The 17,070-nt window shown below is 52.5% G+C and overlaps 3 protein-coding genes across 5 annotated transcripts; 1 reads left to right on the top strand and 2 right to left on the bottom strand.

Annotated features, from left to right (window-relative positions):
- Nucleotides 1-968: 968 nt before the first annotated feature.
- Nucleotides 969-8,605, bottom strand: LOC127393009 (inositol 2-dehydrogenase-like). Of its 2 annotated transcripts, XM_051637605.1 has the most exons (9): nt 8,358-8,605; nt 7,817-8,278; nt 6,769-6,839; nt 6,178-6,286; nt 5,497-5,627; nt 5,128-5,235; nt 4,037-4,155; nt 3,135-3,291; nt 969-2,475 (listed from the first exon to the last, which is right to left on the bottom strand). In XM_051637605.1, exons 1-9 carry the CDS (start codon nt 8,600-8,602, stop codon nt 2,327-2,329), a joined length of 1,551 nt encoding a protein of 516 aa, XP_051493565.1. In that variant the 5' UTR covers nt 8,603-8,605; the 3' UTR covers nt 969-2,326. The 2 variants fall into 2 exon arrangements, with proteins under 2 accessions (XP_051493565.1, XP_051493566.1); XM_051637606.1 differs by lacking the exon at nt 969-2,475 and having other exon boundaries at nt 3,206-3,708.
- Nucleotides 8,606-8,829: 224 nt separating this feature from the next.
- On the top strand, nt 8,830-11,469 carry CCDC27 (coiled-coil domain containing 27). 2 transcript variants are annotated; one of them, XM_051637422.1, is made up of 6 exons: nt 8,830-9,088; nt 9,592-9,722; nt 9,857-9,934; nt 10,206-10,418; nt 10,995-11,099; nt 11,225-11,469. In XM_051637422.1, exons 1-6 carry the CDS (start codon nt 8,923-8,925, stop codon nt 11,357-11,359), a joined length of 828 nt encoding a protein of 275 aa, XP_051493382.1. In that variant the 5' UTR covers nt 8,830-8,922; the 3' UTR covers nt 11,360-11,469. The 2 variants fall into 2 exon arrangements, with proteins under 2 accessions (XP_051493382.1, XP_051493383.1); XM_051637423.1 differs by lacking the exon at nt 9,857-9,934.
- A 249-nt stretch (nt 11,470-11,718) lies between these two features.
- On the bottom strand, nt 11,719-17,070 carry LRRC47 (leucine rich repeat containing 47). Its single transcript, XM_051637669.1, has 7 exons — nt 16,417-17,070; nt 15,844-16,290; nt 15,113-15,229; nt 14,443-14,558; nt 13,861-13,963; nt 13,382-13,471; nt 11,719-13,090 (listed from the first exon to the last, which is right to left on the bottom strand). The coding sequence occupies exons 1-7, from the start codon at nt 17,068-17,070 to the stop codon at nt 12,851-12,853; spliced, it is 1,767 nt and encodes a 588-aa protein (XP_051493629.1). The 3' UTR covers nt 11,719-12,850.

Raw genomic sequence — 17,070 nt, 5'->3', positions numbered from 1 at the left:
ACAAAGCCTCCTACCCAGCAGAGCAAAAGCAGATCTCAAGTCCCCCCTCCAAGGTCCAGGGCTCACCTGGGAGAGGCAGCATCTCCTCCGGGGTCTGTCCCAGCTCCAAGGGGAGGTCTCGGGGGACACGAGTGTGACCCCTGCCCGTGCTGCACCAGCAGCCCCAGTCCCAGCTCCTCCCTCCAGCACCCTCAGCTCGGTGTCCAACAGCAGCTCCAAGCCCTTGGCAGGCAGGGGGTGGCCTCCCTCCCTCCCACACCCCCACAGAGGCCGTTTCCCCCCTCCCCAGTACCCTGGTGAGGAACCCAACTCCTCTGGCGTTGCCCAAGTGTGAACCCACGTCCTCAGATAACAGCTAATTAAAGCACTTTAATGCTTTAAAAGCCCTGAAACAACCACTCACGTTTTCAATGTTAACTGAGGCTTCTCCCAGAGGTGTTACCTGATCCACTCCCACCATGGCATGAATGGCATTTTTTGTAATGTTATCTTTATTATCTTTGGGAAATGTGTTATTTTTATAGCTGTGGTTTCCCTCTTTTTTTTTTTTTGGTAACACAATAAAAGCACATGTGGGAATTACAACTCCTGGCAACTAAACTCTTGCTCATATTGTACAGAAAGTGTCCTCCTGTACTAGGATAAGCATTAGGCTGTGGGAACTGGGAGGGCCTGGAGCTGTTTTTCTCCACCAAGCAACACCCAAGCTACAAAGAGACACAGCTCTGTGCAAGGAGCAGCTGCCAAGGCACCAGGGCTGTGGCAAGGTCCTTGGCCCCTCACAGGCATCAGGACAATCTGGTGGCAGCTCTGGGGGATGTGCCCTCTGCAGAGAGCCAGCCCTGAAACCCCACCACAACGAAAACAAACCTGCTTTAAAAATTGCTATATTGGTTACATTCAGAGAGGCAAACATCTTCCTCATAGGTAACACATTCCCCCCACATAAATGATTAGAAAATAGAGAATTAAATTGATAGCAGTCTTTATAGTTAAGACACAGCTTTTCTGAGTCTGAAAAATTACAGCAGTAGAAACAATTTCCACAAGAGAATTGTCTTCAGTTATAAATGTCACCATTATTTCTAGTTTAAGTAATATATATTGCATATGTAGGAATTGGAAATTGATTGAACTAAAGGATCTGGCAAGAAGTGTCATTTATAAACTAACACTCAAGGCAAGAACATATTTTAATACAATAAAAAAAGCTTTCAAAAGATCTTGAAAACTGACATGTGAGAAATTGACAAGAATAGTCAAATCTATACATCTGCAATGAGCTCAACACTAGAATATAAAGGTAGAAAGAACCTGGTTTGAAAGCAGACTTGCCTGTTGTGGAAGGCACTAGCTTTTTCTGTGGTGTAAATTCCAAACCTGCTGGGTTATCAAAAAATACCTTCAAAACACATGATCAGATGCTCTTCTACACTCAAAAGAACATTATTATTAGCTCCATTCTGCTACTAAAATGTTAACATACAACATTTGCATGTAAGTAAGGAAAACAACAGCCTTCTGACAGCTCCTGGCTGCTGTGCAGGGAAGCCAGCCATGGCTCAGCCAGGGGTGACCAACCCACCTGGCTCTGTCACAGCCCCTGGACAAGCTCATCCCTTACCTGCTGAACACCCCTTGAACAATCCAGTGTCTAGTACTGAAATGCATCAGTGAGTTGCTCCTCTGTGGCACAGCCTTAATTTAGGGCCTTACTACAAAGCCTCTCACCAACAACAGCAGGATGGTCAGAGCTCTGCCTCTCCTCTTTTCATTCCCACCCCCCCCTAGTAAAATTAGATTATAACTTCTTTTCAAAAAGATTTAGAAAACCCAGTAAAGCCAAACAATAAAGAGGAGGCCCAGAGGGGAGTTCAGCACACAAGTCACATTCCTGCACATACTGCAGGGAAACAAGCATGGACCAGATGGATGCTGCCCTGGTTTTTGGGGCATTAGGTCATCTCACCTGTGCAGCTGCCAGGAAAGGCACCTGCTTGCACCACTCCACACCACCCCAAGCCTGAGGAGCATCGGTCTTCTCCCAGGAAAACAGGGCTCCACAGCCAGCCAAGCTCCCTGGGAGGAAAAGCCACCTGGATGAAACTGCCCAGAACTTCTGGAGGGCTCTGGCTGACGAGCCAAGAAACACCTGCAGCCTCATCCTGAGGCACTTCTGGCTCAAAAGTGCCTCCATCTCCTGGGCATTCCTGCTGGAAAGGTCCAAACCACAAGTCTTATTTTAAGGTTACAGTGGAGACACCCCAGGGTGGAAAGACCTCACTGCAGCACAGCTCAGCAGAGACCCTCCCCCTCAGAGAACCTGTCACAGCATCTCCGTCTTGATGACGGACGAACCCGTCGCTGCGCTGCGCAAGTCGACAGCGGATCCGCTCCTCCAGGACTGCTCAGCAGCTGCAGCGACCTGAAGCGTCCAGAGAAACTGCTCTTTGGTTATCACGGGGGGCTCCTTGCCTGCAGGGACAGGAATGAAGGACTGGATGAAACCTGTACTACCACCTTTTGGCACATCCCTGCCCACCACAGCGCTCTTCAGCTCCCAGAGCTGGGGGCTCAGACTTCAATACAAAGTTTCAGCTCCCTCTGCTTCCTCTTCTGTGACTAAAATCCTGGATTTTGGCAATGCAGCCAGGAAAACAGAAATGGTTTCCTTCCTTCTGGGCAGCCAGGACTCTAGATGAGGGTCTCCTTGCTGTTTTAAATGGCTGCCTTCTTCACGAACGACAGCAAGACCCAACGTCATTTTCCCCTCCGCGTTTTCCTTTCTTCTCAGAGCAGTTTCAGACCAACACTCCACCCCTCACGGACTTCAGAGAAGCACATTCCCCCGCGAAGCCGAGCGGTTCATTCCCATTTCCTGCCACCAGGTGGGCTGAGCTCCCGCGGAGCTGCCAGCTCCTTCCGAGGCTCTTTCACCCCGCGGCACCGAGAGCCCCCAGCTCCCCCAGCACCCGCCCAGCACTGGCTGACACTTCACCCATCCCAGCTTTCACATCCACTCGTTTCCTGTTGGGATTTCAGGCACAAACAGCAGGCTGCAACCGGGACAGCTTCCAAGAGAAACTCTTGCTGCGAGCAAACCCCAAGTGCCACCAGGGGAAGCTTTGTCCCACCTTTGAGGGCTCTCAGGAAGTGTCGGAAGAGCTCCCTGTGTGCGTCTCTGTAGCGGTCAGTGAGGGTCTGGGGACACACGGGCACTGATGTCCCGTGCTCTGTAATTCCCAGGGGATTCTGATTATCGACCCTCAACGTTCCTTGAGACCCGTGAACCTGCAGGGAGGCAGCCAAGAGGAAAGACAAGAATGTTTTTGAAGTGACCACACTTTTGTTCTTAACCACCTGGCTAGTCTATAGAAGCCCTGGTTTGTACAACCAAGTGAAAAAGCAGCTTCTAAACCCCAGAGTTCCCAGTGAGACACGTGCTCATCTGGGCCAGACACAACAGGGAACACCAGGGATGTGTTGCAGCTCAGTGGCTTCCACTTCTGTGACACCTCCACTTATTTTTCCCCCACCTGAGCAAAGCTCCTTTTTTAAGTATTTAACAAATACAACTCCCCAAATCCAGCCCATGCATCTGTTATAAATCATGACTTTGGGGATTTACAGACTATTTGTCTCTGAGTTTCCACTTTTCTTCTCCTTTAATATCCTTATCTGATGGCTTGCCATGCACCTAGAAACACCCTGGAAAGACAATGAATGAACTCTGTGACAACATTCCAGCCTCAGGAGAGCAGACACCAATTCCTGCCCTGCTATGGTTGCATGCAGCTGAGAACCCCAAGGGAACACACGTAAACAGAGGGAAAACTGGGGCAAGAAAAGAGAAAGTGGATTGCAGGTGAGACAAGGACCAGCAGCCCCTGCAGCCACAGCACAGGGGCGTTTGGTGGGAGGTGCTGGGAGGGGCTGCACGGGCACGACACACATTGCCCCCCCAGGAACTGGTGCAGGGGAACCTGGTGCTGGCCTGAGGTGTCAGGACAGGCTGGGCTGAGAAGGAAGAACGCACCTCCAGTCTCTGATCACAGCTTTTAGTGCAGTGCTGACTGATGTCCAAAGTTACAATTGCTCCGCTGGGGAATTTCATGCTGACCGCTACAGTGTCTGCGTCCTTCAAGGAGGCCATATCTGAGGGACAAAAAAGGCACTCGCTCACACCAGAACAGCACACCAGCAAGTACCACCACTACAGAGTTCTCTCCTGCCTGCAAGAGGTGGCCCTGGCTCCAGGACACCTTCAGAGAGGAACCAGGGGCCCCACCAAGCACTTTCTGCCACGTGCACCAGCTGCTTTACCTTCAGCAGCACTTCTGGTGCAGTCGTTCTGCAGCTCTGCAGCCCCAGGGCCTGCACCCCACCTCCCCAGCCCGGGGCTCTCCCTGCAGGAAGATCCCACTTCTTTTTTCCAACCACACTTGCCTTTGCAGCTTATTACAACCAAGGTGAGGCAACTTCCAGCACGTACCTAGAACCAAGCAGATGGTACAAAACCCTCCCCAAGGTGTTTTGTTTGCTGCATTTCAGTGCTTCACCCTGTGTGCTGCACCTTCTAACAACAGCACCTCAAGGGTGGTGGCAGCTGCAATTACCTTAATTAAAACTTTGCATTTCCATTTAAAAAACAGCAGCTTCCAGTTTTATGGTTAGTTTAAATCAGTCTGGTAACCCAGAGCTTGACACAATCCAGAGTAAGTTCAGATCTTTAACTGTGCTGAGATCAAGAAGAAAGCACCAGAGAAAGCAAAGAGCTGGAACAGGTTGCACTGACACTCATCTAAGTGTCAAGTTTTGCTGATTATTTTCTGCCCTCTGGTTTTCCAATAGCAAACCTGATATCCCCCAATTGCCACGTGGAATAAAGTTCAGTGATGCCTCCAAGCAACCACTTCACATCCACAGGGAATTGACAACATTCAGGAATCATCCCCAAAAACCCTGTCTACCAACTTCTTGAGAAACTTGCCTTCTATTTATCTAGACCATTTTTTCAACTGTTCTGTGATGGAACAGTTATGTCATGGCTGCCATGCTCTTGTACACGTTTCCTTCCCAGTTCTCCTACTGAGGTGCTTAATAAACCATCAAAAGATTGATTCTTACCTGCACAGAATGCATGGCCCAGTGAAAATATTGTATCTGGTGCACTCTCTCCCAGCAACAAACTGACAGCATCTATGTCGTGCACAGCAGCATTATAAAAAATTCCACCTAGAAGAAGCAAAACTGGGCATTAAGGTCTGCAGAGTCAGTGCACACTTCTGAACTGCACTGAGGCTGATCTCACAAACCCCCTGCATCGAAGAAAGTAACACCAGAAGCAAAGAGAAAAACGTGACAAAAATAAAGACTGGTCAAGGAAACCCCAGGCAGGTGAAGCTACACAAAGAGAGGGGACTTTCCACCAGAACACGGGGCAAGACATGTTGCCCGTCCTTTGAGAACTAACTTTTCCAAGGAAGCTGCTCCTACCTGAGGCTTTCAGGCAGCCCAGAGAGGGCGCTGGGTAGATGCTGCTGACTGCAGAGACGCGGTGGATCCTCCCCAGGGCCCGGCTCTCCCGCACCTTCCTGCACAGGAACTGCAGCGCTGGGTCGAAGCGCCTTCAGACAGAGAGAAGGAAGAGCCTTGGGAAGAGCAGGAGGTCACCCGGGATGCTGTGACCGCTGTGGTGCACGGGCATGAAAAAGAACTCCCTGACCTGCCTGCCCTGGGCTGTAGGTGCGTGAAAACCTTAAGCAAAAAGTGTCCTGGAACCACAAAGAAACCACCTCAGAGAATGACCTGGCTCTGACAGTATTTCCTGCTCTGAAGCTCCTGCCAGCTCTAGGGTTTGCAAAACCTCAGGAGGACTGCAGGGATGTGGACCCCAACAAAATATGGAGCTTTCACACCTTGAGAGCTTCATCTTTTGAGTTCCCCTAGCATCCATTCCAGTGAACATTCATGTTAATCTCATGACAGCTGGGTTTTATCTCCATTAAGCATGATTAATTAATCCAATCCAACCAACTCCCAGATAAACAATGTTAACAAGCAGCAGTGAAACTAAGTTCATTTGAGGACAAATGAGGGAAAGCCTGAGGAACTGATGCTACTTTCAGACATGCACTGCTTATCACGTACAAATCAGAAGGAAAATTCTGGTCTTACTTGTAGAATCCACACACCAATGGTCTGCCACACCTGTCAGCTTCATCAAAACAAGCTTCTGCCATCTGCCTGTCAACACTGGGCAGCCTCTCACAAAACACACCTTTTCCTGTGCAAAACAGCACAGAACACAGGATTAAAGGCAGGACAAACCCAACGTTTTTATCTTGCAACAGCACATACATCTCATTACATTCTAGAGAACAGGTTTCATTAAACTGAACTATGGCTTTTTGTTTGCTGATGCTACTAACTCCCTCTGGCCTCCAGCTGTGGGTTTTACTTGTTTCAGACCCCAAGGAGTGTGACTGTTCTGACAGCCAGCTTTCCTTTGAGTCCTGTTGGTATTTCTAGGACTAGACACTCCACCTGGCTGTACTGGAACCAGCAAACTCCACTGGTATTAAGGCATTAACATCAGTGCTACTGCTGGACTAGCTTATCTTTAATTACACAATTAGACAGCCTGCACAACTCAGGGGACACTGCTGCAAGAAGCAGCACTCACATCTGAAGTGCTCAGCAAGCACAGGTCTGCCTCAAGACGTGCTGCTGACCACAGAGCAAAGCTGGCTCTGCAGCTGCTCTTACCTGCTCGTAGAGCTTCTATCACCATCTCAGAGGCTTCTTCAGGTGGGGAACAAATAATGGCTCCAGAGACCCTGCAGAATTCAAAAGAAAGCTCTTCGTGAAGACAAAGTTTTTACTAGAACGAACAATGCACAAAAGCTCCTTTCAGTTACAGTTAAGACAGCTGCCTTAAACTTTGAGGAAGAGTTAAAGAGACATAAAAGCCCCATTGCTCTGGAAGAGCAAGTTCTGGTATAAATGGAACTTGGTACTTGCTTGCAAGGATGAAATACGGGATGACATATGCAGGTTAAAATGCCCAGTGGCACCATGGAATGGCACGGCTTGTCCTGCTCCACAAAGCAGAAAGCCATCTAGAGGAGTCCTTTGAAAATGAGTGACATTCTGCAGGTCAACACACACAGGGAAACCAAGAGCACGTGGCAGAGCTGCTGCACAAGTGATTGGTACACCTGAGCTTACCACCATTCTTCATTTTCTAATACCAAATCCATCTTTATCAACAGCTGTGCCTTTTGCTTCTGCACTGACTTGAGAATCAGCTGTAACGACATCACTGGGTGCTACTGGTTTGGTTCCACTGTAAAGCCAAACACCACAGTCTTTCCTGTTTACAGTAATCTTCATTTGTCTCAGTTCCAAAAGAGCCACAGAAGCCAACCAGCTGCTCAGAGGCAGAATAACCTGGGATGCAGCAGGAAAGTGTGCCACTCACTGCTCTACGGGAGTGGAGGACGAGAAGGACTTTTCATACCTAACAGAACTGCCTGCAGCTAAACTCCTCTGAGTTCCCCTCAGTTCTGGGCCCGTGAGCCAAGCTGAGCCTCTCAGGGACTCCTGCAGCACCCGCGGGGGGATGATGTGCTACGTGAGGCTCAGCCCCAACAGCCCCTGGGCCCCGTTCCCGTGCTGGGCTCTGGGTCCGCCAGGGTGGGCGGCTCTTTCCAGAGGGGGCAGAGCCTCGGGGGAGCAGCGGGCACGGGGGGCAGGGACGGGGGCAGGGACGGGGGCAGGGACGGGGGCAGGGACGGGGGCAGGCGGGCAGTACCGCTGGTCGCCGAGCGCCACAGCCGCGTCCTGCAGCCGCAGCAGCCTGGTTCCCGCCGGGATCTCGGCTCCCAAAGCGCCTTCCAGCTCCTCCCGCTGGTCCTCCACGACGTAGAGCAAGGAGCAGCCGCTCTCCTCCAGCAGGCTGCGCAGCAGGGCTCTGCTAACGAGCCCGGTGCCGAGGAGGGCGAGGCCGAGGCCGCCGAGCGAGGCCCCGGCTCCCGGGCTGGGCTGCCCGGCGGGCGCAGCCGCGACCCCCGCGGGGCGGGCGGCGGGGGGCGCCGGGGCCTCCCTGGGGGCGGCCAGAGGGAAGAGGGGCAGCAGCGGCTTGTGGCAGGAGGGCGGCGAGGGGACCATGGCGTAGCTGGCGCTGGTGCCGGCGAGGAGGAGGGAGGGCTGGGAGAGCAGGGAGGCCGCGTCCAGCTGCAGGGGCAGCCCGGGCCGCGCGTCTGGACCTGCAGAGCTGGGCGAGACAGAGGAGGGTTTAGGCAGGGGGGGCCAGTCCGAGCGAGGGGCTGAGCCGCAGCGCCGCGGGCACTCACAGGAGGAGCGGGGCGCGCAGCCCGTGCTGGCGGAGCAGCCGGCGGTTGCGGTAGTGGCGGCCGGAGGAGAGATGCTCCAGGATGCGGTCGCGGCGCACCCGCATGGGCAGCTGGCAGCAGGTGCAGAACAGCGTCTCCACCACCGCCGCCTCGCCGGGCCCGCCGCGCTCCAGCAGGTGCCGCTTCACCGACAGCTCCGAGAACTCGGCCGCGTAGTCGTGCAGGGTCTTCTTCTTCCGCCCCATGGCGGCGGCACGGCCCGCCCGCCCCGCCGGAACCGGAAGGTCCGGCCCCGCCGCCGTTGCCAAGCAGCGGGAGGCGGCGGGTCCCGAGAGCCCGGAGTGCGCCGGGTCCGCCCGACGGAGCCCCCGGGTCCGCCCCGGCCCTGCCCGACGGAGCCCCCGGACCCACCGGGCCCCCCAGCAGGGCAGACCCGCCGCTCCGTGCCCCGACGGGGCCGGGAGAGGGGACAAACCGCCTTCCCCGGCAGCAGGAAGGGCCACCCCGAGCTCAGGTTCTGCACTCCCCGCGCTGCCCGGGCGTCCCCGTCCCTCCCGGCGCGGGGATGGAAGGATCCTGCCCCGGGGGAGCAGCCCCCGCCGGAGCTGCGGGCGCTCGTGGGGCGCGGCAGGAGCAGGCGCGGGGGGCAGAGCTCAGCAGGCTGGAGGAAGCCAAGCAAGAGCTTCAGGAGGAACTGCAGAAGGCCAAGTACGACTGCAGCATAGCCACAGGTATCTGGGGAAGTGTCCAGGAAACATCCTGTTCTCCTCACCAGTGGCTGCAGCCTCGGGCAGTTCTGCTCCTCTGCTAGGTCAGGTCCTCACGAGCACAGAACCTCCTGCTTTCAAGCGCTGCTTGCAGAGAGAGGCTGAATTGCTGCTTGTTCTGAAACCACTCTCTCACCCGTGAGAGAACCAAGCAGGGACAGCCCCCAGCAGCAGTCTGGGGCATCCAGCAACGTTTCAGCACGCTGGGAAACCCCTGCTTGTTTTTATGACTCTGCTAGTCCTCAGAGTAGCTCCTACCTCACACACTGAAGTTAGTTTAACGTGTATCACAGCAAAGTACCACCAAACGTGTTACCAACCCGTGTGGCTGTGGCACTAACTTCACCCACCCTCTATACTCCCAATGGTTACACCAGCAGCTCTGCTTGTGCTGGACCTGAAGGAAGGAGCCCTGAAGCTTTTGGCAGGGATCCAGTTTGCCTAACAGTAGCACTCCCACCTTACAGGTGCCATCTCTTCCCTGCAAAGACAACTGGAGAGCCAAGAATCCCAGCTTCGGAGAATGGAATCTGAGAAGGAAATGCTCCAGAAGCAGCTCAGAGAGCGACAAGCACAGCTCGGAGCCATGTCTGCCAAGGTACTGCCCGGGGAGCGGGGTGGCCGGGGCTGGGAGAGCTGGCAGTGAGGAATCCGGGCAGCAGTTCCCTCTCTCATAGCCAGGAGGGGCACTTGGGAACTGCAGAACTGAAGCGTGAAGCGTTTTCTCTTAAGTTTTGCAGTCTGAGAGAAGATCGGAAACACGAAGAAGTGATGGTAGCAATGGAGGAGGAGAACTGCAGTCTTCGACAGGTAATCCAGTGCAAAGCCAGTACAGAAATTGTGTTAGCTGCTCAGTTGTGTTTGGCTTCTGCTTAGAGGAGTTTGCAAAAAGAAATCCTACTCAATCCAGTAGTTTTAGAGAAAAACCAAGTAATGACAATTACAAGTACTGGCAAGGGTTGTTAGTCTGTAGACTCTGCCCAGGAAAGACAAGAAGCATTTGGACCAGACACTGGGAAGGTGCCCCAAGCCTGCTCACTTCCTTCCTCACAATAATGGCTTGATTTGTGCTCCTCCTCAGGTTGTTGCAGAACAAGAATCCAAACTGGCTGAGCAGAACCAGCTGATCACTGAGCTACAGGAGACAGTCAGCCAGCTGCAGGCAGAGATTCTGAGCAGCCAACGCCACGTCCACCAGCAGCAACAGGCCCAGCAGATGATCCAGAGCCAGACTGAGGCACTGGAGCACAGGGAGGTGCAAACTAGAGTGGCACTGAAACGCATGACCTGCAGGGTAAGTGTGGCCTCCTTCACTTCAGCCTCACCTCCCTCTGGGAAACACTGCAACCATTTCAAGCAGAGAATCTGAAAGCTTAGAGACATTCTTGGGCAGAAGCACAGTGGGAGCTGCAGCAGGGCCCTGCAGCCCTTTGCTCTCGGGGCCAGGGGAGCAGGAAACTCAGTCATTTGCTTCCCAGCTTTTTTAGCATGCAGCTCTTATGTCACTTATAAAGCAAACAGCCCTCAAATACCAGAAGCCCTTGAGAAACTCGAGCTCAGAACAGTTACATCACCCAATTTCTAATATCCTTCCAGATTCAAAGTAACAGGTCTCACCTTAAAGCCATTTCCTGCAGGTGTTGGTGCCTGGTGACAAGCACAGAGCCTCATACCAGGGAAAGGGACTCGTACACCCAGAAACACATCACTATTACAGACCAGGCACTGAAGCCCAGTCAGACTGCTCATAATCTCATACTTTTCACCTCATCCTTCCCTCCTACTCTGCTTAAGTTTGACAACAGTCTGGGCAAACCCATGCAAACACTGAAGACTAAACACACCTATTTCCTTCCTCTTTTATCAAAAGTTTGAACGATTTCGAAGCAAAATAATTCAGGCTACGTTCAGCACAGCAGGCAGCAAACCTCCCCAGGCAGAGCTCACAGATGAGGAGGTGCTGGAGACACTGCAGGTACCTGGCTCTCTGGAACTCTGCTTCCAGCAGCCAGCAAGGGGCTGATGAGCTAAGAGCAGACTTTGCAGTGCTGCTCTCTACCTAGTGCTTTCCCACCCCTTAACACATCCCTGCTATTTCAGAAAATAATTCAGGAATGGGTGGAGTTCCAGCAGGTACTGCAACAGAACAGCATCACGGTCCCATCCCTCCTCTCCAGCAGCACTACTTCATTGCCCACCAGTGCAAGGGGAAGAAGGAAGAGCCATGTCATGTAGCAGCCCTGCACACCCAGAGGCAGCTCCAGTGGCTGCCAGCCAATGCCAGGCTCCTGTTCTGTGGTTTTCAGATGGTGACTTCCTAACACATTAAACTCACTGTACCAAAATCAAGGTCTGCAGGGATCTCTAATTCAGTTGATCCCACTGACTCAGAGCACAATTCACTGTACCTCTGTGGTCTGCACGGGCATTTGACTCCCCAGGGAAGCCTGAAGCAGCACTGCGAGCTGCTTGGCTACAATTAGCTAGAAAGTGTGAAGTTACCTTTTTCCAGTACACAACAGCTGCTTCAGCAAGTTTGTGTGGTTACACGACTGGGAAAATTCACCAATGCCAAAACAACTCTCAGTCACATGTCAAACCAAAGTATGGTTTATTTTTCCATTCAATGTGCAAGTCCCAACACATGGACACGTTTGACACCATATCTGGAAGTTCAGTTAAGAGTTCTATAGCATTTTTAACCAAAAACAGTGAATCTGGACGTCACTCTAGCTTATGGAGAGGTTTGCATTTGTGCAGGTAGGAGTCTGGATCTACAGGTCACCCACGGACTGCAAGAATCAGAACCACTCAGACCACCTGCACTTTGGAAGGTGTCCCCCACACTCTTCATGGGGGAGCGTGACAGAAAGTCACACTGAGCAAGAGTGTTTGTGTCCTGGGGAGCCAGGGAGCTCTGGCAGTGTCACTGGGAGGCAGCATTAGCCCTCTGAACTGAACCAAAGCTCTTGAGCAGTAATAAATTCAGTGCTTGGCCAACAGTAACTCAACAGGTACACCACGAGGTCACTACAACTGGTATTTCCACAAGGATGGATGATGGCTCTAAAATGTACTGGGACACACAAACCCCTGCAGTCAATATAACTGACTTTACTTAAAAATGGAAGCTGTGTTGTCTGAACACAGAAACCATCACTTTAAAACTCATTCCTCAAGTCCCAACAGCAATTATATTTTCACAATTACTCCAGGTATAAAAACAAATGGATACAGAGACGTTAGCAAAGTAGTTCTGCATTCAGTCCTCAGTACTGGTACCCAGCACTTGACTTCGTTTCAGCACTGTCACCTACTGGTTTTATCAGTTTAGCTGCCAAAAAAAATAATCCAGCTGAAACAGACCAGGAAGAAACATTGATCTTGCAGACAACAGGACTACACTCATTTTGTAAATGCTAAGAAGTCATTGTGATTTTCTCTACAAGTTAATCTGTTCTGACTTCCAATACCTTCTCTGCCTTTAGGGGCACATTTGAAAATGCTGTTATCTCTGCCTAGTCAGAACACTGATCACTTCCTGTTAAGGCTGGAAGAATGAAATACTCTTGCTAGAGCTTGATCAAACTGGACAGTTTTTACATATCCAGGCACTGCATCTTTGCTTTAAAAGAAACAGCCACCTCACTGTGGGCCAGTTGCACTGCTGAACATGGAAAAAAAACAGTAAAGAAAATGGAAGAGTTTTCTTAGCTTTGAGAGCTGCTAACGTATGACAGTCAGAAGAGAAGAGACTGTCACTAGGTCAGTTTTTGAAGGATAAAGTACTTTCAAGTTTCCATCTGTGTCCACCACTCGAACCTGCTCCACTACCAAGGGCACGTTCCTGGGCTCTGTGTTTTGGCTGGGGTTCCAAGTCCCTGGTCCACCAAGAGCATCAGATTCATTATCAGAGCCTGAGTCTTCCTTATTTTCCAAGGTAACTCTGTTCAGTTCTGCAATTTTCTGTTAAAAGCAAAACAGAGAAAACAAGATTAATTCTGTGGAAAGTCACAGTTTTCAATGCTGGTGACACAACAATGTTTACCCTGGTGAGTTTTGAGGTCTGCCAGTTAGTCAGGATACAAAAATAAAAAAACCTTTTGTGATACAGCAAGTATGGAAGAGTAAGTGAAGGAGAGTGAATAACAATACAACTAAAATAAAAATCAACCTCTGTATTGTTCTCAATACATGTGGGCAAACATTTCACTGAGAAGCACACAAAGGACAGGATTATTTTACTCAACTTCTTACCAGAATTAGTGTGTCCATGACATCTTTGCATATCTGTAAACTGGTATCACTTGTCACTTCCAGAAATAGATCACGAGTGTCTTTTTTGATCTGTAAGAATTTGACAGGTAAAGCAAGTCACTTGGCAACATTTCAATACACAGACTGAATGAAAGGCTTTCATTTAACCCAAGCAGAGAAAGTACTGCTGAAGTCAAAAAACACATTCTTGCCCTTCAATGAAGCCACCTCTGCAAAGACAGGCTGATGGGTTTGGCACAGCTTGCCAGAGCTCCACAGATCTACAGAGGTAAAAATGTAACTCCAAGATCCACCTCTGACAGGCAGCAGAGAAGATTCAGGCTTTGAAGATTTATGCTTGGAGCAAAATCACAAGTTTCAGAATTGCACATATCTTTGAATCTGGAGTGATTCTTCCTACCTCTCAGTAGGAAGAAACACTTTAATTTGATTATCATCGTTCCACTAACAGATATTACCTTTGTTTTTTCACTATTGGTTATTGGTGGGAAAGAAACCACAACCCCTTCAGCATCCACAAGACACGGGTAGTTATCTTTGCCATCCAGCAACTGGAGATACCTGCCAAGACACAAAAAGTAAGCAACTGACAGAGCAGCTGCACACCATGGCAGGAAACCCTGACAAAAGCAAATGAGCGTGTTCCTGATCTACCATGCAGCAAAACCAGGAGTGGGAGCAGTAACATTGAGCCCAGTGGTATGATGGTGGTGGCCTGGGGAAAGGCACCAGCTGCAGGTAGAACCACAAGTAACTCCCATTTTAATACCCACACTGTTGAAGCAGGCAGACATGCTTCTAGTGGTCTGAGATCCCAGTGCTCTGCAGCAACATCAGAGTCCTCACTCTGATGGTTCCAGGCAGCTTCCTTCACTTTCCTCTTCCTATGCACAGCTCTCCCATCACGTACTTGGCCCCATCACCACCACAGCACGTGCTTTTTAACACATTCCGATGTGTTTCCTTCAGAGCTGTTTTCCCATGCAAGCATGAGCTACCAAAACCCACGTGAAGAAAAACACAAGAGGTCAGACACTGACTTGTGCAGCCCAGACACGTTCTGGCGCTTCTTCTGCTTCCTCTGCTCCTCAGCTTCCAGCTGCAGCTGCCGGAGAAGGTCCTTTGCCTTGATCTCCTTTCGACCCAAGGGTGTTATCTGCACCACACCAAAAACAAACACTGGAGTTTAGGAGTGACTCGAACACTGGGACTACTAAAACTCTCCTGTAAACACATCAATAATTAAAACCATATTTCTGATTGCCATCATTCCCAACATCTAATTCAGTATAGAAACACACTTTGTGTTTAACACATGTGATCACACCGAGTTTAAACCTTCATGTGAGCTACAACACCCACCTGAAAAACAGGCTCACCCACTTGTACCAAACAGTTTTCTCAGTCAGTTCCTTCACTGTCATTACCAACTGAGTAATGTGAAAACCTGCTGTCTAGTAACAGAAGCCATGAACAAAAGGTTCTGTAAACCACTGGGAAAACAAGTAATTCCCTCCTGAGGAGCAGGCCATATGCACAGATCAGCTACAAACACAAGGTGTCTAGAATGCAACAGGACAGCAACAAAAGCTAAATCAAAATTCCTGGAATTAGTTTTCTAGGATCTGCAGGGTAAGAACAACTTTCCATTCAACACGGTTTCAGAAAAAAGGAAAGAAGTGCAAAGGCCACCAGTGCCACTGGCCCTACCTTCAGCTCATCAGGAGGCTGAACATCATACACCAGAGGACCTTTGATCAGCTGCAAGTCGTGGGTGGCAATTGTGGCTGCTGTTCGCTTTTCACAAATGTCTTCGTGCAGTTTAGTCTAAAACATAAATAACACCATCAAAATACACCAAAAACATCAACACGATTTATTCCTCGTGGGGCTCAGCATTCTGAGGTGCATCATGTAGCACTGGCAGCTAGTTGAGTAACATTTTGGCCACGAAACGGGCTCGTCTCTTCAGCTGTGAAATAATTCTCTCTGGATCACAACCCAAAAGCAAAGACAGCAAAGCACAGCACGTGACAGTTTTCAGATGGGAGATACACAGTTTTAAGGGAGGAAATAACCACAAATCCATGAGGAGAACCTAACACCTGCTATCTAATGGGCAAGTGGAGAGCCTGCCGGGGAGAGCCTGTGGTTGCCATGCCTGGGCTGGAAGGTTAGACTCAGACTGGGAAACCCGGAGCCAAACCAGAGCACTTCTAACACAGCCAAAGGTTTGTGATTCCTTCTCTAACAGGTTCCCCAGCAGTAACAAGCTGCTGTAACAGAGCCCACACAAACACACACGCCTTCGTTGCCCTCTCATGGTAACACCCAAACTCCTAGGCATCTCCTCAGCTTTGGCCACCAGGGCTGGGTGTGCTGCTGGCGGAGAACAAGCTGCCCTGCCACCCCTCTACACCTGCCCGGCCAAGAGCAGTTACCTGCATGGACAGGAACCTCTTCAGAGCATTTCCCGGGCTCAGGTCCACTCCCCTCAGCACGCAGCACACGATGAAGGGCCGAACATCCTTGACACCCGAGCTGGCTTTGACCACCAGGGGGGCCGGGTTCTCGGAAATGTGCAGCACCTTCACCAGCAGCCTGCTCGCCTCTTCCAGCTCATCCTGCTCCCCGTCCCCGCTCTCCTTCCTCTGCTGCTTCTCTCTCTTCTTCTTCCTGGCCTCCTCTCGGGCGTTCTCAGCCCGCCCCTTCCCGCGGCCCCCAGCCCGCAGGTACTCCAGGATGGCCTTTGTCTGGCAGCCGTTGACCATCTTCTCCAGCCGCTTGTCCTTCAGCTGGTTGCCCCTGAAGTTGGCCTCCTTCAGCCGGGGGCAGCCGGCCAGCGCGGCGGGCAGCTCCTTCAGGTGGTTGTTGGCCACGTCCAGGCTCTGGAAGAGACAGAGACAGGGCGGTGGGTGGCGGCCCGGGGGGGCGGCAGGGACGAGCCCCCGGGGGGGCGGCAGGGACGAGCCCCCGGGAGGGCGGCAGGGACGAGCCCCCGGGGCTGCCCGCACCTTGAGGGCCGGCAGGGCGGCGATGTCGGCGCCCAGCTCCTCCAGCTCGTTGTCGGCCGCTTCCAGGCGGCTGAGCAGCGGGAAGGGCGCGGCGGGGCCGGGGGGCAGGAGCGGCCCGGGCAGCACCCGCAGGCGGTTCCCGGAGAGCAGCAGCGCCTGCAGCTGCGGCGCGGCGCGGGCCAGCCCCGGGCCCAGCTCCCGCAGCCGGTTGCCGCTGAGATTGAGGCTGCGCAGCTGCGGGAAGGCCGGGGCTGCTCCCGGGGCCGCTCCCGGGGCTGCTCCCGGGGCTCCCGCCGGCCCCTCCGCACCGCCCAGCGCGGCGGGCAGCACCTCCAGCCCGTTCCCGGACAGGTCGAGGATGCGCAGGGCCGGCAGCGGCCCGCCCAGCCCCTGGCCCAGCCCGGCGGGGCCCAGCGCGTTGCCGCGGAGCACCAGCGTGTGCAGGGCGGGCAGGGCGGCGGCCAGACCCGGGCCCAGCTCCCGCAGCGCCGGGCAGCCGCTCAGCTCCAGCGACTGCAGCAGCGGCAGCGCCAGCAGCGCCGGCGGCAGCCGCCCCCCCCCCGCCGCCACCCGCTCCGCCACCGCCGCCCCGGCCAGAGACAGCTCCCGCCGCCGCTCCCGGCCCGCCGCCTCCAGCTCCGGCCAGGCCGCCAT

This window comes from Apus apus, chromosome 20, assembly GCF_020740795.1.
Source record: "Apus apus isolate bApuApu2 chromosome 20, bApuApu2.pri.cur, whole genome shotgun sequence".
Lineage (NCBI taxonomy): Eukaryota > Metazoa > Chordata > Aves > Apodiformes > Apodidae > Apus > Apus apus.
This window is presented reverse-complemented; position numbering and strand designations above follow the sequence as displayed.

Bases quoted from the DNA above. Each gene is read 5' to 3' on its own strand.
- LOC127393009 (XM_051637605.1), bottom strand. From the start codon at position 8,602: ATGGGGCGGAAGAAGAAGACCCTGCACGACTACGCGGCCGAGTTCTCG. The intron at 3,292-4,036 runs GTGCGTTCTTCC...GCCTCCCTGCAG, and splicing joins GCTGTGATCAGAGACTGGAG to GTTCACGGGTCTCAAGGAAC. The intron at 2,476-3,134 runs GTGGGACAAAGC...CTGTCCCTGCAG, and splicing joins CTTCCTGAGAGCCCTCAAAG to GCAAGGAGCCCCCCGTGATA.
- CCDC27 (XM_051637422.1), top strand. From the start codon at position 8,923: ATGGAAGGATCCTGCCCCGGGGGAGCAGCCCCCGCCGGAGCTGCGGGC. The intron at 9,935-10,205 runs GTAATCCAGTGC...GCTCCTCCTCAG, and splicing joins AGAACTGCAGTCTTCGACAG to GTTGTTGCAGAACAAGAATC. The intron at 11,100-11,224 runs GTACCTGGCTCT...CTGCTATTTCAG, and splicing joins AGGTGCTGGAGACACTGCAG to AAAATAATTCAGGAATGGGT.
- LRRC47 (XM_051637669.1), bottom strand. From the start codon at position 17,070: ATGGCGGCCTGGCCGGAGCTGGAGGCGGCGGGCCGGGAGCGGCGGCGG. The intron at 16,291-16,416 runs GTGCGGGCAGCC...TGTCTCTTCCAG, and splicing joins CCGCCCTGCCGGCCCTCAAG to AGCCTGGACGTGGCCAACAA. The intron at 15,230-15,843 runs GTAACTGCTCTT...TTTATGTTTTAG, and splicing joins AGAGGTTCCTGTCCATGCAG to ACTAAACTGCACGAAGACAT.